This window comes from Callospermophilus lateralis, chromosome 13, assembly GCF_048772815.1.
Source record: "Callospermophilus lateralis isolate mCalLat2 chromosome 13, mCalLat2.hap1, whole genome shotgun sequence".
Taxonomy (NCBI): Eukaryota; Metazoa; Chordata; class Mammalia; order Rodentia; family Sciuridae; genus Callospermophilus; species Callospermophilus lateralis.
In genome coordinates, this window is record NC_135317.1 from 30187847 (window position 1) to 30215739 (window position 27893).

The window sequence follows — 27893 nt, forward strand, 5'->3', positions numbered from 1 at the left end:
GTAGAACCAGGAGATACTGATCCCAAAAGTATACAAAACAGGTAGAAAATAAATGTCCTCTTTTTTTCTTATCCCCCCTTTTTTATGGTGCTAGGGATAGAACCCTGGACCTTATGCATGCTAAGCAACCACTCTTATCACTGAGCTAGCCCACCCTCTGGTTTACTTAAATACTAAGAAAACAACCTTCCCTTCCCCCCTTCTTTGCAACAGAATAAAGTCTTTCTCATTGCCTGGGAAAAACTGAGCTATTAGGAGACAGTTCTGCCATTAGTCTAAGTAAACCTTTGTGACATGAAAAAGAAACAGATTCCATTATGTGAAATACTGGCTTCCAGCACTCAGCACACTGGCCCAATATACTGTTGGCTTTAAGAACCTCTAAGATTACCCTTCATTTTAGGGCGAGATATCTCATCTAATCATACACATGATGTGTATTTCCCCATCTGTACTCTTTTAATAAATTTTGGTGATTCCACTTACTTCTGAATGCAGTTGTTTCTTGCTCTGTCTGCAACAGTCTCAAGCCTTGTGCTTCAGACATTCAGATTCTATTCTTTCATTATCAGAAGGATGGTCCTTGGTTCTACTCTTCCTATATTTCTCTTGCAAAAAACTAATATGATTGTGTAACAAGTGTTTTATCCCCTTGTTAGTGGGGGGAGAAAAAAGGCTTCAAAAGTCTTTTTTTAATACTCAAAAGATAACTAGCCGGCCACTTGAGTGCACTTCCCACTGCTCTGTTAATAAGCATGCTAAGCAGGCCTGGCCACATTTTCAGAAAACAAAGACTGGGTAAAAATACAAAGAGGGAAGGGGGTGCCCATTTTGCTTCACCGGAGAAGAAATGTCTACATTGACTCTCAATGAGAAAGTCAGATGGAGGTCTTCATGTAATGATACTGGTGATAAATAATCCGGTCCCCAACCTTTAGTCCCTACCTCTCTGCTTGAGAACCCATTTTGCTCAGGCATCAGCATGGTACAGTGGAGCACTCTCTGCAGTTTGTCAGCAGGGTTTGATTTGTGCCCCTTACCACAAACATGTGACCATGGCATACTATTTAAGCTTTCTGTGTTTCAGTTCCCTTCTCTGTAAAATGTAGGCATTGAAAGCACCCCTCACAGGGGTGCTGAGAAGTAAATGTGATGTTGCACCTAAGCCCTCAGTAATTTTGCCTGGCATCTGGTTAGAACTCAATCTGTGTTTAATCTTCCCCTCATTCCCCTTATCCACTGGATCCAGAACCAGGAGCCTGGGCAGGGTCCACTCACTTCTGCTTTTTAAAGTTAGATCATATAACTTCCTGAGCCTGGAGAATGTTTTTTGACAATGTTAAGTCTGTGACTAGAATGCTTAGCTGAAAGTGCAGGATAAACTGCACACACCATAAAGGGTCAGATGATCATTTATTTGAATGGATAATAAGCTTGTACCTGCTTTTAATAGTAAAGACCTGACCTATCTGGGGCTCCGAGTTTTAATTAAAGACTCTCTATGAGACATAGGGAACAATTTAGAAACTTTGATATCCATCAAATTGGCTCAAAGAATGAGAGCATGGCAAGGTTTGGGCAGCTTAGGATACGCTGAGCTGGGCAGAAATAACTGATAATGAAGCACACTCCTGTAGCTACATTAATGCTGTCTTCTTAATATAAAGCCCCTCAGAAATACAAACTGAAAAAAATGGAAGATTTTTTAAAAAGGTCTTCTACTTCTAATCTTATTGTTAATGGATTAACACTTAGGGAGCATATATCGTTAGCACCTTGTATCATCTTGGTTAAAGCTCACAACATCCCATAAATACTATTACGTGGCTGAGGATGAGAAAAACTGACAAATTCTGATCACTTACTCTCACCAGACACCATTCTAAGATTCACTGCATAGGAAGTCACTGTGAGGTCTGAGGAACTGAGATGCCAAGGGAACAGGAGTTACATGTGAAAGACAGGCTGGAATCAGAATCTGAATCCAAGCATCTGGCTTCAGACACCATTTTATTTATCCTTTTGCAATACTGCTTCCAATAGACAGAACAACAAAAGCTCAAAGAGGTCAAGGAACATGCCCCAAGTCAGCATAAAGCCACAAGTCTGCCTGCCATGTCCCCTCCTCACTCACATCTGCCAAAACAGACATGAGCTCCTCTTTAGTAGGCACCTCACACACAGTGAAGGGTCAACATTTCTGTTCAGATTTCAGAGTTCTGTTCCCCTAACTAGGTTAAGAACTGTTGGGATCTGTGGCAATCTAACTGAAAACAACCACAAATAGGAAAATCATACAACAAAGCACAACACGTGCGGCAAGGAGGTAAGCTAATGTAAAAGGACACTGCTCAGCATCAGAGATGCTCACATGTTTCTGAAAGTGGGTTAAAATGGAGAATGAGTAAAGTCAAAGAAAGTAAAGCGTCACTGATTGTTTTGGTCAAAGCAGATGTCACAGCCACATTGTGCTTTGTGTGTATATGTGCTTCTTTCTAGGGAAGGGCCACACCTTGCATCAGATTCTCAGAAAAATTGGGAAATACTATTTGCATTGGAGAGGGCAACATACTTGATATTTAATAAGAATCTCTTATCTTTTTTTGATGTACTGGGGATTGAACCCAGGGACACTTTACCACTGAGCCATATGCTTAGCCCTTTTTATTTCTTATTTTGACCCAGGTCTTGCTCAAGTTGCCAAGTCTGGTCTGGAACTTGCAATCCTCCTTCCTTAGCCTCTTGAGCCCCTGTGATTACAGGCATGTGCCACTGCACCTGGCAAGGATTTCTATCTTTGAAGAGTCTGTTTCTTCACCATGGATTAAGAGAAATATTTGGACGGGAATGTACACAATGGGTCTTATTTGTTAAAAATAGCAGACAGAACTGGAACTCTACTATCACAGAAAATATCAAAAGAGGATACTGTCAAAAACAACTGAAAATATTCAGAGAAAATACATATAACATCACAGGAAAGTAACAACATATAAAGAGCTCTTAAGAACTGAGGGGATAAAAGATCAAATAGGCAAAAGACAGGGACAGATAATTCCCCAAAATTAAAGAAATAATAACGACCCTCAACCATATGAAAACATGTGCAGCTTCACTGAGAAGAAATAAAAATTAATCACCATGATACCATTTCTCATATATTGGATTGGGAACAAAGTCTAATGTCGTATTCAGTTAGTGAGGCTGTGGGAAAGAAGACAGACACCCTCATCAACTCTGACAGAAATGCACACTGTTACCTTGTACAGGGAATTTGCTTATGTATCTAACAAAAGCACAAATACAACTGCCCCTAAATTTATCCCAAACACATACCTCTCACGATACAAAAATACTCTTACATAAGGTTAGTCATTGTAATGTTATTAGTAATGATAAAATACCAGAGACCTGAATGCCCATACATAGGAAAGTAGCTGAATAAACTATGCTACATCCATACAATAGATACAGTTGCAGGTGTTTTTAAATAAGGCAGATTCTATAATCATCATGGTATCAGTTCAGAATATATTATTAAGTGAATAAAGCAAGGTGCAAAAGCAAAACAGACACAGAGACCAGTGCATTCTTTGTTGTAAGAAAGAGAAAGAAAAAATAGACACGTGTTTTTCTGGCTTGTGCAAAATGAAACAGGAAGGAAGAATCAGAAAATAATGAAACTAGTTACCCACAAGCTGGGTGCAGCAGATGGGGGAGTGACGATGGCATAAAAGAAAAAGGGGAGCTGACTTTTTGTAAGTTCTGACTTTTGGAGCAATGTTAATGTCTCATATACTCAAAATAACAAGAGTAACAAGACCCTCAACACAAAACAAACAAAATCAGTAACAATGGGAAGGAACCCCTAACGTGGAATTAAAATGATCCAAATTTTCAAATAATAACCACACCAGAAAGGAGAGAGGAATTTTTTTTTTGGATACCAGGGACCAAACCCAGCGTGCCTAACCACTTAGCCACATCTTCAGCTCCTCTCATTTTTTATTTTTGAGACAGGTCTTGAATTTGTGATCCTCCTGTGTCACCCTCCGGAATCACTGGGATTACAGGCATTACAGGTGCCACCACACGGCTAGGAGAGAGAACTTTTAAACAGTGCTTTGATTTATCCTCAAGCTAAAAACAAAAGGATCTGTAAACAAAATGCTAAACCCTAGCCACTGAGCTTGTTTTTCACATTTCAATTTTGAAAGTCCTATGGATATTATAGGATTGAGCAAATAAGTACATTGTGGAGAATGGGTACCAAGTTTCTCACAGAGGGGAAGAATTACAAATATGGAAAATGGAATGCTAGAATAAATCATGAATCCTGAGGGGTGAGGTGGATTTGGAGCCACCAGTAGGATACCTAAAGGTTTCAAAGAAATATGGGTGGATATAGAAATACAGAAATATACATATCCATATGTGTTAGTCAGCTGTTCATCACTATGAAGTAATACCTGAGAAAATCAACTGCAGAGAAAGAAAGATTTATTATGGCTCACATTTTCAGAGGTTCCAGTCCATGGTCACTTGGCTCTGTGACTACAGGCCTTTGGTGAGGCAGGACATCATGGTGGGAGAGTACACAGTGGATCAGAAGTGCTCACCTCAGAGCATCCAGGAGCAGTGAGGCAGAAGGGTCAGGGACAAAGCATACCCTTCAAAGGTATGCCTCCCGTGACCCACCTCTTCCAACCACACCTGATCTCCCAAGGTTTCCACCCAATGATGCCACCAGCAAGGGACAAAGCATTCAACACATGAACCTTTGGGGGAGAATCCAGATTTAAATTGTAACACTACATACATGCAAAACACATACACAGGTATGTCCCAGCTATTCCACCGACAGGGCCTAGAAACAGTGACACACTGTTCAAAATTCTGATTTCTAAACATCATCTCCACCAAAAGGAATTTGGGATCCATGGATGCCAGGGCTGGAAAGTACAAGATGTGCCTGGAATATCTCCTGTCATAAATTAAAACAGTGCTAAAAGAATGTTGGGGACATGTAAAAAGATGTAGGAGCAAGATTAAAGGGACTCCCCACATTGGCCAAATATGGGACAATTAAGCTTTAAACCCTGATAAAGGGTTATAATCCTAACAACCTAAGACTCATCCAGACAAGAGCTACCTGTAACAGAAGACTAACACTATTTCGGAAGAGTGACTTGGAAGGAACGACAGGAAAACCACCATTTGGCAACCACCATAGCAATAACTGCCTCAGGAAAGAATCATTAGAAGATGCTAAAACCAGCAGGTGAAAGTTTGATGAGAAACAATATTTACATAATATGAAAATGCCTCCTTAAAAATAGGGCAAAAATGGGGCTGGGGATGTGGCTCAAGCGGTAGCGCGCTCGCCTGGCATGCGTGCGGCCCGGGTTCGATCCTCAGCACCACATACAAACAAAGATGTTGTATCCGCCGATAACTAAAAAAAAAAAATAATAATAATAAATAAATATTAAAAATTCTCTCTCTCTCTCCTCTCTCTTAAAAAAAAAAAATAGGGCAAAAAAGTTAACTTTAAAGTAAAGAAACCTGGCAGACAGCACCCTCTCCAAGTGATCAAAGTGCACCTCAGTAGTTAGGAGCTGGAGACATCAGGCATCTCCCGAGGTGATAAACTGAGAGGACAGCACTGCTTGTTGTACTCCTGCCACATTCATGACCTAAATCTAATCTTGAGAAGTATCAAACACACCTTGAGAGGCTCAACAACATAATTAGCCCGTGTTCTTCAGAACATCAAGGTAATAACACAAGATGAAGCCTAAGGAACTGCTTTAGACAACAGAGACAAGGATCTCATGACAATTGAAGGCATGACAATGGATCCTGGGGGGGAAAGATTTTTTCCCTTTTGTTATTTTGTATTTGGACAATTTGCAAAATCTGATTAAGGCCTATAGATATATAGTAACAAAAACTCAGCACTCTGCTAATATGATCCATACACAAAATTCTGTGGTAGCACTCTAGAACTTTGAAAATAAAGCAAGAAGAAACCCCACTGATTCCGGGAACACACATAGTGCTGGAGAGAAAAGAAACCCAGGAAAAATGGCCAAGGATATAGCTCACTGGTGGAGCACCTGTATATACAAGGCCCTAGTTCAATCCCCAGTACTGCAAAGCCAAACCAAACCAAACTAGGGGAAAAAAAAGAAGAAAAAGAAAAACAACAAAGCAGGATTACCTAGTTCTGGGTTCAAGTCCCAGCTTAGCTACTGTCTAGCTGAAGAAAACTGGCCAGACAACATGACCTGTCAGTTCTCATTCCAAACAATATTCTGGGCAACAAGTCATAATTTTTACTGGTAAGCTACACAATGTATTTTGCATGACTGTCTAAATAAATGCCCAATCATTTTTTGAATATAAGATTAATTCCATTTTTAATATCAATCACAAAAACAATCTCCCTAGATAGTCCTCTCTTAGATTTCCATATTATTCCCACTTATAATAAAGTGGTTGGTTAAAAAGGGTAAGGTGGCTGGGGGTACAATGGTAGGGGAAAAATGGTGTCCTTGGTAGAATGAATTAGAAGCTGGTAAATTTCCTTCCAATTCCTAAAACATTTTGGAAACCCACTAGTTCTTCTATAATAATACCAATCCTTACATTCCTATTCCCTCTTTTGGCCTGTTTAATTTGCTTTGTATGCATTTCTTTGGAGCTCACGTCTTTGCATTTTAAATGCCAGAGTACATAAAAATAGCAATTTTCAATACATAACACCACTGGAATATTTCCACCCATGGGCACTTAAATATAGAAGCTTTTATTCAGAGAACACACTATGATTTTGTTTTATTATTCTAACAGCTCTGGAGTTTAGAAAAAAAATTACATGGAAAAATAGATGGTTCTGGGGCAATGCCAGCATGCCTCCTAGTGGAGGGCGTAGAGTACTTTGTTTTTAATAAAGGTTGAGCCACGTTCATACGTTCATTATTTACTTGCTAATAATCTTTGAAGAATATGGTACTATTTATAAAGGAATAATACCTGTGCTTTATCTTTGGCTTCTTAAGCAGAGGATAGTGACCATAATTAAACCTTTCCTTGATAACTTAGATCCATCTCCTTGGATTCCGGCACAGTGAATCAGTCCCAGTTCTGACCCCAGGCAGTACTGCTCCTTTGTGCCTGCGGTTGTCCACTTTGTGCAATTCTAATTCCAATACCCCCCCCCCCACACACCTGCTCATGCCTCTAAACTGCAGTCTCAAACTTAGGAATTATCAATGAACTTCTCACTTAACATACTAGAGTGTGTTCTGATGGGTCCTGATGCAGATTTTGGTCATCTGGGGTGGAATAATCAATAAAGGATTAATGTAACAGCTTTAAAGCACCCATTTTAAATAGGCCATTCTTTTATTTAACATTCGGTATCTATCATATTTTCATCTCTTAAAAAATAAAAAACTCCACACTTGTAATATCTTGGAAATAAGAACATAATAACTCTTTCAATAAAAAGACAAAAATGGCTGAGATTGTGGCCAGCATGTTCTACATAATTCACATTCCTTAGGGTTTCAATTAGATCTTTTTTAGGAAGAAAGTGTTGTCCTCATTCTTTCCCAGCTCACAATTACACATTTCTTGACACTTATCAAACAGAGATGGTATTAGCAAGGGACTTATTCACTGGAGAACTCTGAGAAAAAGCTCTCTTTAATTGTAGTTATGTTAACAGCATGTCACAACAGCAATTTCCATTTGACCCTCAGAGGTCTTCTTTTCTTGTTGCTGTAATCACATGGGATGATTACTTATCTCTGTATCCGTTAGGCTGAGAGATGCTCAGATGAACAATTGTATGGAGACATTGGTTTTCATTTGTGCACTTAACAATGAATACTACACCTTTTAGGCTATGGATTAAAGATGTTAACTAATGTTAAAATATCATCAGTGTAGCCAGGTGTGGTGGCACACGCATGTAATCCCAGCAGCTCGGGAGGTTGAGGCAGGAGGATCACGAGTTTGAAGCCAGCCTCAGCAAAAGCAATGGGGCTAAGCAATTCAGTGAGACCCTGTCTCTAAATAAAATACAAAATAGGGCTGGGGATGTGGCTCAGTGGTTGAGTGCCCCCAAGTTCAATCCCTGGTACCAAACCAAACAAAACAAAACAAAAAAGTCATCAATTTATAGTCTGAAGAAATAAGGCTTATTTATATTTCACGTAATAACATTGGGAAGATCTATTATCTATAAAAAAGTATGTAGAACATACTTTATAATTTCTAAAGGTAAAAATGTCAGAAATGTGACAACAAGTATGAAAAAATTGCCACAAATTGTTCAGAATGTTACAGTTTGAACAATATATTGGGGATATAATATAAAGCTTATTTTGATTCAATTCTTAGGAGGCAAGATAAAAAGAATAGTTAATGGCTGCATACCAAAAGAAGATAGCAATGGGGTTGGGTAGAGCACTTGCTTAGCATGTGTGAGGCACTGGGTTCAACTCTCAGCACCAAATGTAAATAAACAAAATAAAGGTGCATTAACAACTAAAAAATATTAAAAAAAAAAAAAAAAAAAGATAGCAAAAATAAAAACCATAGCCCATAGTAGAAGTTGTGTGTGTGTGTAACCCAGGGCATTGTGCATGCTAGGCAAGCACTTTGCCACTGTTTTCCAGTGATATATTTTCTAGAATTAGCTCCAAGAAAGAGCTATGAGATTTTTTTAACTTGAAAAAAGACAGAACGTACATACTGCTTTACAACTGTTGGCTATCAGACTTGCGGTCTTCTTGAAGGTCTTTTCAAGATAGTGAGCAAATCTTTCATTCTCATTTTCTTTTGACCCTAGCTGAAGAAATTCACCTGAAAAGAAGGATAAAGGTCTCTTGAGACATGGTTTCACTGCCTGCTAAATACCAGGATTGAATAAATAAAAAATAAGAGTTAGGATCAACATACCACGCACCAAATCTTCAATAACTTGGGTTAAAATAGATATAACAGTTGTGTTTCCAATTCGTGCCAGAGCTATAGATGCTGCAGAAAGAATTAAATCTCCAGCAAGAACAGCCTAGAAAAAGAAGAGGAAAAACTCAAATAAAAAGATCAGAGCAATGGAGTCAATGATGCAGCTGATTTGTCAGAGGATGAATGCAGAATAGGAAAGAGTAAGTTTCCTCCTTTCTCAGCAGGATTACATAATAGTTGGTTACAGATTTGGGCCACTGTCTGACCTGAGCTGACTCTCAGATATTACCTTAGTCATGGAAAGGGAATGGAATTTACCTTCTTACTTCATTCCCCAGAGGCCACCAAAATGCAGCTGCCTTCATTTTAGCTATATTGGATCATTTGCTGTTCCCTCAAACCACGTCACTCTGCCTTTTCACTTACTGTTCCTTCTGCTTAAAAAGTTCTTTGGGGCCTGGGGTGTAACTCAGTGATATAGCACTTGGCTAGCATACCCGAGAACCTGGGTTTGATCCTCAGCGACACACACACACACACACACGTTCTCCTTTTTCACTTTGCAAACTCAATTTACAAAATTAGCTCAAATACCACCTCCAAGAAGTCTTCTCTGCTATGGCAGTCTGATCAGATCTCTCTAAGTGAGTACAACCAACGAACTCTGCACCCTAAGCAGCGTTGTCCTGTTCATTTCTTCACTCTTGGAGGACCCAGACAAGGAACGTTTCTGCTAGTACTTAGCATTCCAGTGCACAGCATGTTTTTTTCCCAATGAGAATTTAACTAAGGATATTTTACTCCAGGTTCGATGCTCTTTGCAATATCTTACACTGCCCTTCATTCGTAGGTCATACCCCAAATTCTTTTAGTGTTGGCATCTACCACAGATCCTGGCACCTCTTAGTCAAGTTCTCTGCCACGTAGCTATACTCCCAGCCCAATTAAATATGGTTTTCATTGATTATTAGGTAATTAATACTTTCTCAAACTTTAGATCGTGAGATGTCCACAATGTATTAGCAAATAATCATAAATTATATGTAGTTGAATAACATGCTGTAATCATGTACTCACATTAATTTACATATTTAAAGATATGGCTTAAGTGTTATTAAGTCCTATTGGAATTAGTCATAAATGCTAGAGCTCACAGAAATTTTAATTCATAGAATTTTCAACATAACCATTTTAGGTATTTATTGTCTGTTCTCTAGTATCTAAAAGAGAAACATGTAACATTCAGTGTATGTTTACCAACTAATCACCATTTTTATTGACTACACGTTATATAAGCTAGCACCATGTAAGTATACACTTATAAAGTAATTTGACACATCATGACATATATGAACACACTTATACCCACCCATTTACCCCCAAAGCATTAGCAACTTGTCGCCTGAGATTCTTGGGTCTTTACCTCTTTTCTTTCTGGCCCTAAGGATCCTAGAGGCCCAAAAGTTATAGCATATGAAACTAGAACCACAAGGATCTAGATGGCTAGGTTTGAAGAGTTAAAGGGAACCAGGAGTAACAAGGGCTCAGGTGAATGGATTCTTGTAGCAATAACACAGTCATTGTGGTTCAGAAGCAGGAAAAAGGTGACTAGCAGGCAGACTCGTGCTGAGCAGGCCACTCTCGTAGCAGAGAGAGGCAGAGGATGGCAGCAAACACCTCCTTTTACCTGCACTCAGAAGCCCCCAGCAGCAGAGGCAGACACACAAGGAGAAGACCATAATTTGTTCCCTTGACGGTCCTTCCCTGCCCAACAGCTCCAAACAAATAAGGCTCAGGACTGGCCCTGCCTGAAAACAGACACAGCTGATGGCAGGAATGAGTCATGAAGTTACCTGTGTCCTCTCCAAAACAAAACTTCTTTTTGCCAGCATTCTCATGTTTAGATTTCAGTCAACAAGATAAAAAAAACCTTTTAATCTAAAATTTTATATAAAAGCCATATACATCAAATTGCAGAGTTCAATTTCACAACAAAGACTTTCTTGTTAAAGCAAAACCACTGTGTGAAGGACAACTGAACAGGAGGGAACCAGGTATTACAACTATGTGAGGGAGAAGGAGAGAGGGAAGTTATGTTTGTATAAATTCTGATGTTCAACTGGGCAAGATGGCACAGGGAGGCATTTGTGTGGGGGTGGATGTCTGCCTGTGCATCCTTTTTTGTTCCTTTTTAAAACTGTATTCCCATTGTTCAACCTATAATTTATATATCCTCAAACTGAAGTCCCTAATGTGCACACTGCCCTCAAAGAACGCTAATAAACTAATACGGAATTACATTTTAAAAATACATACCCATATGAACCAAACCCTATTATATTGACTATATTTAAAAAGATTAAGATTTTCATGGTAGAATAGTATCTAAGATTTTTTTTTCTTTTTTAGTTTTATTTATTTGCCTTGACACTCTTGTATATAGTAGTCAATCAATAAATGTTAAAGAATTGGACAGAGTCTGAGTAATTTGAATCCAAAAGTAAAATGTATGATTCCTGGGCTGGTGTTGTGGCTCAGCGGTAGAGCTCGTGCCTAGCAGATGCGAGGCCTGGGGTTTGATCCTCAGGACCACGTAAAAATAAATAAAATTAAAATATTGTGTCCAACTACAACTAAAAAATAAATATTAAAAAAAAAGTATGATTCCTTATGAAATTCACTTTTTGGAAATCCATGAATATCCCTTTCCTTACAACCAAAAGAAATGCTATATGAAATGGTGAGGAACCAGAAACACTAAGTTTATTTTTTCTATGGCATTTTCTCTTGTTTACCAAGTATCTATATACAAAAATGACATAAATACTTTTTTGAAATTTATAAGACCTTATTTGAACAAGCATGTTTTACTTTGGAATTAGAGACACATCTGAAAAATAAATGTAATCCAAAAAGCATGTGATTTGGTTAGAAGGAATTTTAAAAGCCATACCTTCTTTTCACCCCAGATCTTATTAACCGTGTGTTTTCCTCTTCGAGAACTTGCATCATCAATAACATCGTCGTGAACCAGACTAGCAGTGTGGATCATTTCTGCAATTAAGGCTACGGAGCGCTGGCTGGCTTGCATATCTCTAGTTAACAGAAAGCAATGCTTTTTTTAACAGAGGCGCCGCCTAGAACCTTCTCAGCAATCATCTTGTGAAAACTGGACAACGGATCTAGGATAAAGAATTTTATTTCTCTAAGAGAAACTGTATAAAAAACGATGGCTTCCCTACAGAGCCATTTCCATCACTTGGAGAACATTTTAAAAATGCACAAAAGACCCTGCCAAGGCTCTAATTTATGGACTCTATATTAAGGAATAGAATTTGCATAGTTAACACAAAAAGGATAAACATCTCAAAAGTCTGGTCACTGGGGTGAACAATCATCTTTATGTCCTTTAATAGTGGACTTAGTTGTCCAAGTTATAATTAGGATACAATTAAATTTCAGGGCTGCAAGGTGAAAAAACGTAAGAAATATTTTTAAAGTGTCTTAAAGAATCACCTGTCACTATGTTCAAAGCTCTTAATAGTTTTAAATTAAATGGTCAATATGACAACATCAATAACCAAGATAGAATGTTTTAGTTTGTTTTCTAATTCATTAAATATGAAGTTTTAGCACTTTTGTCTTGCTAGGAGCCCAGGCCTGGGCTGAAGTGCTTCTCCTGCCTCAGCCTTGCCTCAGCCTCTAGAGCAGCTGGGACTACAGGCATGTGCTACTGTGCCTGGCTCCCAGAGTAGTCACTATCACTATCTCCATCTATGGGCATTAAAAATAAAAATAAAAAAATCAAACTAAAGAAATAGCTAACTCATTTTCAATCTCATACATTTGCCTGACTTAAACACGCACTAACTACATGTTTCACTCATTCTGTTTACTCGACCTCAGGGGTGGGGAGGTGCTGGGGATTGAACCTACGGTGTTTATCATTGAACTACAGCCCTATTTTGATTTTTTATTTTGAGACAAAGTCTCCTTAAGTTAGTGGGATTATAGGCATTCTCGACCATGCGTAGCTAGGTTATATCTAATGAGGGAAGGAAATGGAATTTCCTACTGAAATGACCCTTTTATTTAGAAATTTAATCTGAACATCTGTATAAGAGAATGCTCATTCTTTATACCTTGCAGAATGAATTAAAAATGCAGTGTAACTACAGAAAAGATGCAGTAATCAACGATAGACACTAAGAAAGCATGTGACTATCTTCTGTTCTTTCTTTAAATAGAATTTTAAAATATGACTCCTTGCTGGGTTCTCTTACCAAGGCCTTAGAACTAAGCCTCACAACCTTCCAAATGCTTTCAGCTTGAAAATCAATTTTACATGTTGCTCATCATTTATTAATATTTCACAAGCCACAACACAACAGCTCTTAATACTTCCAGATCATGACAGATTTTTCCAAGAAGGAAAAAGTAAAACAAAAAAAAGCAACGGAGGGCTGGGGCTGTAGCTCAGTCGTAAAGCACTTGCCTAGCACATGTGAGCACTGGGTTCAATCCTCAGCACAACATAAAAAATAAATAAATTAGAGGTATTGTGTCCATCAACAACTAAGAATAAAAAAAGTAACAGAGGATGGAGACAAATCATCATATAAAGCTATTTCATTGGGCTAGGGGTGTGGCTCAGTAGTGCCTGTGCGAGACCCTAGGTTCGATCCTCCAGCACTGCAACAATAAACCACTTTGGTAAATGACAAAACAGAGGTTCAGATGGCTTTCAGGAGCTTGCACTAAATTCTTCAGTGAGACACTCAGACTTCATATTAGGAACCTATAGTGTTTTTCAGGTAAAGTCACTAGGCCTTGTCTTCTTTGACTTGAAAGCACAGGGAAAGATAGACTCTTATAGTTGGTTTTAAATATAAGGCTATTTTAAAAGAATATTTTCTCAACTAGGTTTCAGTCTACTAAAATATACTTTTCTTATCAACTAAGGGTGGAACTTACCTTAAAGAAACTGTCAAGGCCTCTAGCTTTTCTCAGCATTCCTAAGTTGGACACCACTTCCATTATCACAAGTTCTATCAGCCGACAGGGCTCCCGCTGGGAGGTTACAATGAAATGGAAGGGCTCATTCAGAGGCTAGCTTGTTTTGTTTTGTCATTTGAAGATATTAAAACAAAGACTTATTAATATTCTGAAATTTCATAGACTAGCTATGCATACAAAAATGTCATTTTGCATGGCTTACTTACTGACTAATGAAATCAGAATTCTTGCTTAGAAGGCTATTTGGAACTGCGACACAGCCTCTACACCAGATTTTAGATGCTTTATGAGTCTGATGTATTTTTTTCCTACACAATAATTAGGCTTTAATGTGTGCCAGCTTGTAACTGCAAAATACTGCCACTGCTTATCCTTAATGCAGCATCCTGTGGGGACAGATGACTGAAATTTACAGATTACAGAAAAAGCTCACACTATCTTTAAGATGAAATCTTTCAAGTGCCAAACCAAGTCATGCCTTTGAAAAGCTGGGCACCATTCCTACTTCCTACTGTGAAATAACTGCCACACTTTCCCAGCTCCCTGGAGAGGTGACAGGCAGGTATCACAAAAAAAAGAGGCCCTTAGTTTTGAAAGCTGGCTTTGTCCTGTGTGCTATGATTGAGCAAGCCCCTCGTCGGAATGCTTTTCCCCTTCATTAGATTAAAATAATTTTCTAAATGAAGAATTTCAAATATACAAAAAATGGATGACTATAACGACCCTCCTCCCATCCTTTATCCAGCTTACATGTGACTTTACTTTTATTTAATTATTTGTGAGATACACGATCTCTCTTTGTTGCCCAGCATCTTACTATGCTGCTGACCTAGAACTCCTGGGCTCAAACAGTCCTCTTGCTTCAGCCTCTGGAGTGGCAGGGACCACAGGAATGTACCACAGTGACCAGATAGGTATGACTAAAACCACTCCCCATTCATACTATTATATAATGTGAAGTCTTAAATTACAAGCAAGCCTAAAGTATGTGTGTGGAGGGATGTTACTGGCAACAACATCAACAGTACCCATAATCTAAGGGGTGGCACAGGATGTAGGAGGGATGCCTGTGAGCTCACACTTGTGGGCCTTATCCTTAGTCAAATTCATACCCTTCCCAGGTATTCCTTATGATTAACAGTGGCCTTTACTTTCGAGTGCTGGAAGTTTAACATAGGAATGGATGGTGCCAATGATGGTAGTAGGTCACTTCAACAAGGCTACCAGGAGAGGTTTGGGAGAAAGATGTAGACACCATATTGTGCTGTGAATACAGCAGAGCAATTTTAGAGAAATGTATTTAATATAAAGTCCCTCCCCCATCTTTTTTTTTTTTTTTTTTGAGGTAGGGGTCTCAGGATGTTGCCCAAATCCCTGATAAAGCTCAGAATTCTTTGATAACCTAAGTGCTGACCTAAGTTTTGTTGAATTCTATTACAAGTTAAATTATCTGTGAAATATTCTGAGATGGAGCCTAATTTACAGGATGTGGGCTGGGGATGTAGCTCAGAGGTAGAGCGCTTGCCTAGCATGTGTGATGTCCTGGTTTTGAACCCCAATACTGCCAAAAAAGCAAACAAGTTAATGAACTGGTTGTTTACTAGAAGAGCCTTTGGGATCAATACCCAGGGGAAGGAGGGCAGAATAAGAAGCCAAGGCAGACCCAACAGACTTAGCCCAGAAGGAGCTCTGCAACTGGAATGATCCTTTATCTATCACTTCCTAGACATGAGCTGCCTCCAGAAAGGACAATAGCACTTCTTGACAAGGCTGAGAAATGAAGGCCTACAGGCATTAACAGCACCTGGTATAACAGCTGGGGCAAAAAGTATTTTAGTGAAGGGCAATAGAGGAGGAACATATCAGAATCCACTGCATTTCTATTTATCAGACATTTCAAACCTGAGTCTGTATTCCCACTTTACCTTCCTTTGTATGGTGATTATCAGGATACAGGGAGAAAAAAATTGGATCTTAAGCTTTTCAGGGCCATATTATCCTTCAAGAGTATACAGTAAGCCATGGATACCCTTCCCCAGATAAATGCAAATACACAAAAAATTTTAGCTGGGCATGGTGGCACATGCCTGTAAACCCAGTGGCTTGGGAGGCTGAGGCAGGAGGATGGTGAGTTCAAAGCCAGCTTCAGTAACTTAGTGTGGCCCTAAGCAACTCAGCAAGACCATGTCTCTAAATAAAATATATAAAAGAGCTGGGGGTATGGTTCAATGGTTAAGCACCCTTGGTCCAATCCTCAGTACCAAAATAAATAAATAGATAGAATTTCAAGGGTTCACAAACCTCCACAACTCCTATAGACCTCAGGTTTAAAACTCCCAGTTAAGTCATCCAGCAGAGAACATTTAATAGATAGCTGAAAAGCTTAATAAAGGCAGAAAAATGAATAGGTGGTTTTCCCTTCCTTCACTATTTCTTAGGATACCTGTTCTGTCTTCTAAAATCCTCACCATATTACTAAGTGATTTAATACACACTTTAGAAATAAGGTATCTGATAAGGTTCATAAAGAGCTTTGACTGTCAAATGATAAAGAGGGTCTCTCTCCATTGTGCCATCACCAAGAAGCAAGCATGTGAGGCACAAGAATACACAGACTGTCACTGGGATGAAAGGATATTCTGTTGGCACTGGCTAAAATGGAGGCAGTGTATCGTCCTGCTCCTGAATCTTTTTTTTTTTTCTTTTAGTTGTACACAATGCCTTTATTTTTATTTATTTATTTTTATGTGGTACTGAGAATCAAACCCAGGGCCTTGCACACACCAGGCAAGCACTCTACCGCTGAGCCACAACGCCAGCCCCCACTCCTGAATTTTAAAATGTTGTTTTTCCATGCTGTTCTGGACCTTTATGAGCAAGTAAAATCACAAATTGCCCAGCTCTTCAGATGTTTGCTGCCCTTTTTTTCTTCAAGTGGCATAGAAACAATAGCCACATATTTAGCTCATTAAGGGCCCAATTCAGAACTGTCTCTGGGAAACAAGTATTTTCAAGAAGTAGCAACTTGAAGAGTAATACTGGCAGAGTACTAGATCACCCAAATGCAGGCTGGGATTGTGACTTGTCCCCATGCTAGACATTGCCTATGTATTATAGATTAGTCTGAGAATTTAAAAATATAAATATACTTTCTCTAGACCAGTGGTTCTCAACCAGAGATTTTTGCACCCCATGGGACATTTGGCAATGCTAAAGACATTTTTGGTTACTATCAACTGGGGTGCCTTAGAGGGAGCCTTCAGTAGGCACAGATAGGGATGGTATTAAACATCCTATAATGCATCAGACAGTCTAACTCCCCTCCCACCAACAAAGAATGATTGGCCCCAAGATGTCATGGGGCTGAGAAACTTTGCTCTAAAACCACACGAGATGTGTTTCAAATTTGGTTCAGGGGAATCATTTCTGCTGTTCTGCCTTCCAGGTAAAGTCAAAGTGGTCCAGATAACGGCTAAAAGGTTTTACTGCATGCTCAAAATACACTGTGAGCTCTTTGAAAATCTTAAGTAGAAGGCGATTCTGAGCACTGTGATTGTGCTGGACATAAAGAGGCACTGCTGTAGGACATAAGGCTGTAGGCAGAGGTGGCATCTGCATTTGCTAAGAAACATCTGGTGCTCACTCTTACAGCATCGGAATTAAAGTTAGTGCTGACAACTCTTAGGAATTCCTTAGAAGTAACTGTTCAACTTTAGGGATGCCTATCAGTACATTATGGTCTATTGGAATTGCCATTGATTGGTTACATGAAGATACTTCAGCAATAATGTAAAGAGTTTAAAAACAATGACAAGTAAGCAGAGCAGAACACAAAATTATACACATTGAATAACTGAATGCAAGAGGAAAGGGAAGCAGAATGAGCAAGAGGGCTGCCCAAGGCAATGGGGAAATGGTTTTTCCTTTAAAGATTTCCTGTGATATTAAAATGGTGAAGCTATTTAAAAATAAGTCAATACATCTTCTTTAAAGATTTCTCTTCTGCACGATTCAAAAAGTTACAGGAAGCAGCAATCCTGGGTGTGTGCATCCACTGCCCAGAATAATGGCCTGCTCAACTTCAGAACAATCAACCTTTGGACTAACCGTCCACGTGAATAATGATTGAGAAAAACAAATATGGTTTTGAATTTTTATTTGTAACTTAAGCTATTCTTCAAAGGACATGAAGAAGTCTGCAAAAGGAAGATGTCCAAAGTGACATTAGTGACTCAAAGTCAGAATCTATACATAAAAGAACAAATTCTTAGATATATGCTTTTGTTTGTGGTACTGGGGACTGAACACAGGGGTGCTTTACCACTAAACTACATCCGTGGCCCTTTTTATCTTGAGACAGAGTCTTGCTAAGCTTCTTAGGGCCTTGCTAAATTGCTAAGGCTGGCCTTGCACTTGCAATCCTCCCACTTTAGCCTCCTGAGTCGCTGGGATTATGTGTACACTACCACATCTAGCTAGATATATGTTACTTTTAAAATGGGACAAAATGGTAACCTGGGGAATGAAAAATCCCAAATATAACACAATAATAGGGTGTCAAAGTATGGAACTCACCGGGAGTTATTATAATGACTATTACACGCTCGGGCCATTAGCACCACAATAATTGGTCGAAAGGCTTTTCCTTTTCCATCAAAGTAGTACTCAGACATTTCCTTAAGTTCTGTTGTAGATATGAGCAGTTCCTGAAATAAAGATTCTTTGCATCAATAAGACATTTTAATTGTACAATAAAGTCAACAGGATCTACTTTTACAAAACTTTGATTCAATTTCAGTATGTCTCCTTCAATTAAGAAAGTGAACACTCAGCTGGACAAGGCTTTGACACTGTATGGACACAAACCTGGATTCCCTGTGGGCTGGAACGCAAAAGATGCCTGGCTCAGCCCCAACTGGTCTCCTGCATTGCTAACTGCCTCAGGGATAATATCAGATATCAGAATGCGGCAGCAGATTAGAGGGAGCACTAAGTGGCCCAGGAACTTTGGGCTAGTAACAGCTGGAGAGAGAAACAGGGGCTGGTAGGTAGCTTGGAAGATGGAGGAAAGAAGAGAATATCAGGGGAGTATGGGAGCCTATGAAGCAGGTAAGGAGCATGTGGATGCTGCATATCAAGAAAAGGAAGACAGACAAGACGGTGGGCAAGAAGAAGCAGAGGTCAGAACGTCTGGCTGGGTCAGAAAGTCTGGCTGGCAGAAGATATTTCAAAGGTTCATAAAGGAAGTATAAGGCATAGTTTGCCTAACTACAAGCAGCTTAACATTGTGTTAGGGAGACATTTTAAAAATATGAACCATGTAATGGACAATACAGGAGTAACCTCAGCAATGCTGTACATGAAATACATTAAAAGTTCAGAGAAGAAGAGATTAATGAGGGTTAGAAAACCCAAATATTTCATGGAGAAGATAAGCTTTTTCTTGGATTAGGACTAGTAGGGTTTTGATTTGTAAAGAGGAGAGAAGGCCTTCCAGATCTTCCATGGGTGTGTATCTGTCCTGCTCAAGGGTGCACTGGACTGAATCAGAGCTTATCTCCTGGAAACAGTGGGACCCAGGGGAATGCAATACTGTAGGCCTGTCACTAATTCATTAGATTACTGATTCAGTGCCAAACACTGTAATAAAGGCAGAGGTCAGAAAGATAAGCAAGACGGCCCTTGCCAATGAGGAGCCCAGGTTCTATTTTTTATTTTATTTATTTATTTTTTAAAGAGAGAGAGAGAGAGAGAATTTTAATATTTATTTTTTAGTTTTTGGCGGACACAACATCTTTGTTTGTATGTGGTGCTGAGGATCGAACCCGGGCTGCACGCATGCCAGGCACGCGCTACTGCTTGAGCCACATCCCCAGCCCAAGCCCAGGTACTAGATGGAGAGAAGTAAACCAGTAATAGTCATCAACACCTTACAATGTGATGAGTACTTTCATCAAGGTAAGCACCATCATTCTGGGAAAACATGGGGAGCCTCTGGCTCAGGCTGAGATAGGGAAGACAACAGCAAGAAAGGACATGAGATATGGGGGTGACCTGACCCGAGGGAGTGGGGACTGAAGGTAAGAAACAAACTAGAAGGGCATGTGGGGGAAGGAAAGGAACAACTTGAGAATCTTTCCTGCATTCCTAGGTGGTATTATCAGTGACCAGGGACACAAGGAGACAAAATAGTTTGTGAGAGAAAAGGAGAGTTTAAAAAATGTTAAGTTAGACTCAGTCATGGATACTTTTTTTTTTTTCCTTCTAGCACTGCAAGGGAAAAAAAAGGGAGAACTGCTGGAAGACTGTGAGAATCTGTGGTTGGAAGTTTGGAGGATAAGTGGAGAACTTTGGGCCAGGAAGCTGACAAGGGGCATGTGAAGATTTCTGAGCACCATTTAATTTATTTTATTTTCCTATTGTATGACCCACTTCAGTGCCAGCAGCCTATGGACACAGAGGCCAGGCAATGGTTTGGGCCATGGTTTACTCTGGCATGGGACACGATGAGAGGCCCAGAAGGACAGGCCTACCATAAATTAAAATCCATGCACTGGACAGAATCTTAGAATTCACCTGAGGTCAGGATCCACTGAAAGTTTATAGGAAAAAGAGTTAATGAAGAAAGCAATATTTAGGGTAGTTAATGATGATATTCAGAATTAGGAAAGATAGTCATAGGAATCACTGAGAGGTGATAGATATGAAAAGGAAAGGTTAGATAATTCACTACACATCTTTATGCTCCCTGTACCATTTTTTTTTTTTCAGTTTCTAAACTCTGAACTCTGCAATAATGCCTTTCTGAACAATAACATGTATTGCATCCTCCATATTTTTTTCTTAAAGAGAGAGTTTTTTTAATATTTATTTTTTTAGTTTTCGGTGGACACAACATCTTTATTTTATTTTTATGTGGTGCTGAGGATCGAACCCAGTGCCCCGCACATGCCAGGTGAGCACGCTACCGCTTGAGCCACATCCCCAGTCCCTGCATCCTCCTTATTGCCCAGAACTGGGTTGTAATATGGATTTTGCTCAAGTAATATTTGAAGCCTAATGTATGCAAGTAAAAAGTTTGCAATGGCATCATACATATATGAAGACCTGCACTGTTTTTCAAAATTGTAAAACTACTAAGTTCCAGTAAACTAAAACATACTTCATAGCATAATCAAAAAACTTACCTTTCTAATGTCCTCATACAGACCTTTCAAGTCCCTCCAACCAAGTTTAAAGGGATCGGTGTATTTCTCACCACTCTGTGTTTTACTATAACAGCACACTGCTGGTGTCATGTGATGAAACCTGGGAAAAGGAAAAATGCACGCAACTTCACTTCAAATTAAGTATTATATGCATGTCTAGCAATAGATCATTTTTATAAACAGGACCTTGGGAATTGACAATAACAAAGAATAACTAAGCTATGTTCATTGTGTTCTGGGTTGAGTTAAAATTTTATTATATTTCTATTTTTTGAAAAGGCAGAAATCATGTAAAGCACTTAACTATCATTAAATTTATTGTCTTAGTCAACCATAATTAAGTACAGAAATTTACTGGCAGCATAGTATTTTTAGTAGTTCAATACGAATTATAAACTTACCGTGACATAGCATATACTCTTGGAAAGGCAGACGTTAAACTCTTCAGAAGACTAAAACATGGCATCTAGAAAATAAAAGTTTCAAGAAATTTGTAAGAATCATATCCTGGAAAACTTGTTTATAGCACTGGATAATAACCACCCCCAATAATTCATAATAAATATAATCTATATCTTTTAAAAAAATTTTTGTTTGTCAATGGACCCTTATTTATCTATGTGCGGTGCTGAGATTCGAAACCAATTCCTAACACATGCTAAACAAGTGCTCTACCACTGAGCCATAACCCCAGCCCCAATCTATATCTTTTAATCATCCACTTACAGGTAATTGGAAACTTTAGAAAAAAGACAATTTTAAAAGTTTCCTTTCCTTATTACAAAAGCAGTACTTTTACAAAAAATATAAATAAGAGCAGAAAATTTTTAAAAACCTATAAATTCTTAAAGGTCCCAAAAATATCACCTGAGATGGCAAAAAGGTAAAAGATTTCAATATTAAGGAAGGTATTTACATTTACATAAATTGTCTATTTTAAGTTATAATATATTTTGAAAATGATGCTTCTGGATAAATAATGTTAAGAAAAAAACAAAAACCAAAAAACCAACAATGGGTTGCAGGTATAGTTCTGTGGTGGAGCTAACAATCAACCCAAGCAGCACATTCAATATTAACTTAAAAAATTCTGAGGTAGTAACAAATATTATTTCTAATACTTACTGAGCACTATTGTTATAGGCTAGAAATATTGTGATAGGCACGAGGGACTTAAGATATGGATTTTTTAGTCTTGAATTCAGGGATTTTAGCACTTTGAAGGCAAATGCCAATAATCCCAGCAGAGGCTAAGGCAGGAAGATTTTAAGTTCGAGGTCAATGTGGGCAACTTAGCAAGACCTTCATTCAACTTTTTTGTTCAGTCTTCATGGATAATTAATTCATACAATTTCAATTACTTTATTATGATACTTATAAATAGAACTTCTTAAAGAGGAGGATGGGCTAGGTGGCACACACTTGTCATCCCAGCAACTCAGGAGGCTGAGGCAAGAGTATTAAAAGTTTGAGGTCAGTCTCAGGTACTTAGTGAGAACCTGTTTCAAAACATAAAAAGAACTGGGAATTTTTATAGAGGGGAAAAAAAAACACCTGGGTTGAATGTTCAGTACCCAAAAGAAAAAAAGAAGAGGAGGAGGAACAACTATTCAGTTTGAGATTAATTTGGAGTTAAGGATTAAAATTACAGTTAATTCCTAACAATTGTTAATAGCATAGTGTTTGGGGGACAGAGCTTGATTCAAATCCCCAAATTTCTTGGCCATGTTACTTTGTGACACTTTTCTAATAAAAACTACCCATGGAGAGATGCTGAGATTAGAGAGTACAGTGTATGTATAGCACTTAGCTCAGAATCTACTAGATAATATATTTATTTTTAAATGTTTTATGATGCCGGGATGAAACCCAGGGCCTCGTGCATGCTAAGTAAACCCTCTACCACTGAGCTACATCACTAGCTCCACAAGAAACATTTAATACTGCATTTATTCCATCAAGTTGTGTTCTGCTTTAGGAGTACCTTACAGCAATGTTTTCCAAAGGGAGATTCAAAGTTCTCAGAAGAGCAATAAAGTATTAAAAGGAAGATGCAAAACTACTGCTGAAGCACACTGCTAGTACTAATGACGGTTCTTTTCCATTCCCTCTCCATCACTTACTCTCCCTGAAAGTCAACCTTTCCTCTCATGAATTCACTTTTCTAAAATAAGAGAAAATGATTGATGAGAATCAAAGACACATTGACAAGTGATTTGGCATGATCAAATGCACACTGGCTTGTATCCCACTGCAAGATTTGTTAATAGTATTTGTGGAGAGTAAGAATATACAAACACTAGCATTGTGTTGAAGAGCCAAATGTGGCTTAATTATTGTTGCTCTGTCCCCGAGGTCCATTAGGCCCTGAAAGACTTGAAATAACCAAAGTACACATGCCTGAAGTAGACACCTGAATGCTAATCTGTTAATTTATAGTGAGAAATATTTTCACATGAACCAGAAATACACAGGTTGGCATCATCAGCACTGTCCCTCCTTGTGGCCCAGGAGGTAAATACGGAAGCCATGAAGCAGATTCTCTTTTTATGGCTAACCCTGCTTAGTGAGCACAAAGTAATAAAAAAAAAGGTAAACTTCAAAGAAAGAAGTATTAGCCAGGCATGGTGGCACATGCCTATAATCCCAGCTATTCAGAAGGCTGAGGCAAGGAGATCAAATTCCGGGCTGGCCTCAGCACCTTAGTGAGATCTTGTCTTAAAAAATAAAAAGAAAAAAAATTAAGAAGTATCTAGTGGCATTACATGGTATATATATATATCTATCTTCAAACAAAGTCATGGTCTTCAGAGCTAGAAAAATCTGAAGTCCAGCTAAGACAGCACTTACCTTCCCCTAAGAGTCTTCTCCCATTTTCTACACCCCATATATAGTATTCCTTTTTTTACCTGTCTAGGTTGTCTTCAAGCCCAGTTGCCTTCCTTTTCCAAACATTTTTTTAGATAATGTGTGATATGCATCCACTTTGGTACAAAGTATACATTTGTGAATGCTACATATTTCATGCTAGTAAATAAATGGTGTTTGATGAGTACATGGATAAATGAAATGTACCAAATCTGAATACAAACTGAACCCTAAATTCAAATAAAAAGTGGATGGCGGGACTGGGGACGTGGCTCAAGTGGTAATGCATTGGCCTGGCATGCACGGGATGCTGGGTTCAATCCTCAGCACCACATAAAAATAAAAAAATATAGATGTGTGTCCACCGAAAACTGAAAAATAAATATTAAAAAACTCTCTTTCTCCCTTCTCTCTCTTTCCTTAAAAAAAAAAAAAAAAAAAAAAAAGTGGTGGGGACTTTGCAAATGCAAGGTGAACACTTGTACAATTACTGGGTAACTGGATAAGTCTTTAAAAAGTCAGTGCCTAGATATGCTTACAGTATGGGCCTAAGTGGTGGCACCCTGAGAATGAGTCACTACAAAGTGATTCACAGAGCCATAAGAACAGGTTTATAATTCCTAAATTGACCAGAATATAAAAAAAAAAAAAAAAAAAGAAAAAGAAAAGAAAAGAAATTGGACCCAAGGCAGCAGGAGACAGCCTCAAGAAATCATCTTATTGCTGAGACTCTGGCTTTACTTCAAGAAGCTGCCATGAGATTTCAAAGACTCAAAGTTCTCTCTCCTTCTAAAGTCCTTCTAGCTCCATGCAGATGTACACTTCCAGCTAAGGAACCACTTAAGTTCAGGCCCAGACAGCATCAAACCTGCCTGCTCCCTAAGACCCTTTCCATGCAACTACTCCAAGGTCAATTTGATCCTCTATCTTGGAGAATGAGATAGGAATCCCTTTTGCTTTAAAAAGGTCTGTCCTCCTGGAGCCGGTTCTAAGGCGCAAAGGGATTGAGGCCACTGTCCTCCAGGAATTTCCTCTTCGTCCACACTACATCTGATCGCTCCTGAGCCTCCCGGGGGGCCAGGCTCCTCACCACTTGACCCCCACTGCCCCTCCAACCGGTCGTCACAACTCCCGGGTCCAGGGACACCCCTAACCCAAGCGAACACACAGCTCGGTCCCACCAGGGACGCCCGCTACCCCGGTGTCCCACCCCAGGGGGACCCCGGGCCCCTGGCCTCAGCGCACGTGCTCCTCGCTCCCATTCATTCCGCGGCGCCGCTGTCATTGGCGCCGTGACCTCTGCGCCCGATTGGGACACGCGCCTCCCGGCCTCACCTGCACGAGGGCGTCGGAAGCGGCGCGCGGCCCAGGCGGCCCAGCGTGGCCGGGGGAGCCGGGCCCGGGGCTCCGCGTTGCGGGCCTCCAGGAGCAGCCGCGCCGCCACCGCCACCAGCGCGAAGCCATGTCCGGAGTCTGAAAGTCGCGGCCGGGCGGCAGCTCCGCCTCCCCGCGGTCCTCCTCCGGGGACCCGGAGCCGGAAACCTGGCACAGGAAGCGCTTGGGCCCCGCCCGGCCTCCGCCTCCCGCTCCTCCGGGGCTCGTTTTTCCGGGTGCCGGCGGCCGGGCAGCCCGCCGGGAAGGCCCGGCGTCCCGGGGAGGCGGCGGCCAGCCCTGGGGCCACCAAGCCTCGCCTCCTGCGGGACGAGCGCTCTGTTCCCACTCCTTCCCCGGAGCCGCTCGGGAGACGGCCGGTCACTCCAAAATGTACCTTTGGTGGCCCAGCTGTTGGCAAGAATAGCACAGTGCTCCGGACTCGGCAGCCACGAAAGTCTCGCTCTGCGTATTTTGTCAGAAATATGATTCAGAGCACAGGGTTCTGGTTCTGTGGCCTACTCCGGAGACCACAGTTCCCCCTTCTGCTTCTCTTGAGGGTGACCTGCCACGCTGTCGTGGGCTGCCTTTTACAATCTGCTGCAGAAGGAAGTGTCCACCTTCTGCCACTTTCCAGTAACAAGTCCAACCACGTTCAGGGCTACTGTGAAACAGAAGCTAAATTGGCCCTCTCCCTCGACTTTTGGACTCTCTCCTCTGAAAACCTAATAGGTATAGTTTGACATCTTGCTCACATCTGGATATATCGAGTCCCGCGCTTGGGAGTACTGAGGCTGCATACTTGTAAAACATATTTGGTAATGTCAAAATTTACTTGTATCCAGCTCAGGAAGTACTGAAAATGCACAGGACTGGGGCCTAAAGATCTACTTTCCTTAGCTCTATTGTCAGATCTGTTCTGGTGTTGAGACAGCATGTTAATAACAGAAATCTGATACAATTAAACATTCAAACCCAGCGTCAAAAGAGAAAGTGTAAGCATCCAGGATACTGAAAAGAAATGCTTTCCTCAAAGTTCACTGTTGGGAAGAAATAGACTAGTAAAATAGGTAATTGCAACTCTCTGATATGTATTTTTTTTTCTTACTCTGAAAAAACACTTGCATGAAAGAGTGCAGGTAGCCCTAGAGCTGAGCACATTAATTTTATATTTATCTTAAAAGTAAAAAAAAAAAAAATTTACTGAGTAAAAATATTATAGAAAGGAACCTATCAAAATAAACCAATTTTGTCTCATTTTCCCCCAGTCTTGAAGAATAGTATATAAAAACATGTAAAGTGCTTTACAAGTAAAAATTGTTAATATGCACATATGGCTTATCTTGATGGAGATTAAGTTTATGTTAAACATCCGACAGGCATAATTTACCAAAGTCAAGTGTAGTCTTACATGCTTTTATTATACTTGGAAATCCTTTATTAATATACTATCATTTGCCCTTTTTTACAGATAAGGAAAGTTGCAGAGGAATTAAACTACTGTTGGCAAGTGTAGTACTCCACAATTCTGCCAGGCCATTTGCATTTAGAGATTGTTTGGCCAGATTGTAACAAAAGTCCTGCTATTAAGATGTTGTAATAAATACCGCAAGGCTAAGTAAGGAAAACAGTTATAATTCATTAAGGCTTCCAACATTATTGTATGGCTCAACTCTTGAGGACAACCACCTACCAATAGTACATGTAGAATTCAAAGGTAGTTCTGGTAGTTCTTTTGGCCCAACTAAGCCAACCATCAGTTTTGGTGGTCAAAAACTGAGCTGTGCAGGTAACTGCTAAAGAACAGACTTACCTTGTGCAGAAATAATTTCGTTTTTTGTTGTTATTGTTTTTTTTTTTTTTTTAACTGAGGCAAATGAAACTACCAGTACTTATAAAAATGGATGAAGTGTTTCGTTGAAAGTATTTTCAAAGTTGTCATTTCAATGTTGGAACATTGGCTACACTTCAAGACATTTTCTTGCCATATTAATGGCACTGTTCAAAACATTACCTAAGGCAGGTTTTATGACAAGGAGGGATTATAAACATAATACTGTGTGTTACCATTTATTTTTTTTTTTTTGTTTGGTTTGGTTTGGTTTGGTACCAGGGATTGAACTCAGGGGGACTTAACCACTGAGCCACATTTCCAGCCCTTTCTTGTATTTTGTTTAGAGACAGGATCTCCCTGAGTTGCTTCATGCCTCACTAAATTGCTGAGGCTGACTTTGATATCCTCCTGCCTTAGCGTCCCAAGCTGCTGGGATTATAGGCGGGTACCATTTCCCAGCTGTTACCATGTTTTGATATATAGTACTGCATAAAACATCTCTTCCAGATGTTATTAGATAAAAGATCAATGGACTATCAACATGATTCTGGCAAGAGTATTTATTGAGAGAAAAAGTTCAAACAGTTACACTGAAAGATTAGCAGACTGTTTTC

At 39.6% G+C, this 27893-nt stretch overlaps 2 protein-coding genes and 1 non-coding gene across 6 annotated transcripts in view; 1 reads left to right on the plus strand and 2 right to left on the minus strand.

Moving 5' to 3' along the window:
* The window catches only part of Pdss1 (decaprenyl diphosphate synthase subunit 1), a 35442-nt gene extending 9849 nt beyond the window's left edge, over nt 1-25593 (minus strand). For 3 of the 4 annotated variants that reach the window (XM_076872801.1, XM_076872800.1, XM_076872802.1), the window contains exons 1-7: nt 25410-25593; nt 21608-21672; nt 21186-21306; nt 18574-18704; nt 11936-12077; nt 8974-9085; nt 8768-8877 (exon numbers count right to left, since the gene is read on the minus strand). In XM_076872801.1, the coding sequence (XP_076728916.1) occupies nt 8768-8877; nt 8974-9085; nt 11936-12077; nt 18574-18704; nt 21186-21306; nt 21608-21672; nt 25410-25538 (810 nt within the window). In that variant the 5' untranslated portion in view covers nt 25539-25593. Of the gene's footprint in view, nt 1-8767; nt 8878-8973; nt 9086-11935; nt 12078-13956; nt 14046-18573; nt 18705-21185; nt 21307-21607; nt 21673-25409 lie in introns of those variants that run through there. The other variant, XM_076872803.1, reaches the window with a different exon arrangement.
* Nucleotides 20416-20550, minus strand: LOC143379728 (small nucleolar RNA SNORA42/SNORA80 family). The gene has a single exon (XR_013088514.1). It is a non-coding gene; the product is annotated as a small nucleolar RNA SNORA42/SNORA80 family (small nucleolar RNA).
* An 84-nt stretch (nt 25594-25677) lies between the features above and the next one.
* Nucleotides 25678-27893, plus strand: part of LOC143379316 (protein nucleotidyltransferase YdiU-like) — a 41530-nt gene continuing 39314 nt past the window's right edge. The window contains exon 1 of the mRNA XM_076831867.1: nt 25678-26177. Within this exon, the coding sequence (XP_076687982.1) occupies nt 25931-26177 (247 nt within the window). The 5' untranslated portion in view covers nt 25678-25930. The remainder of the gene's footprint in view (nt 26178-27893) is intronic.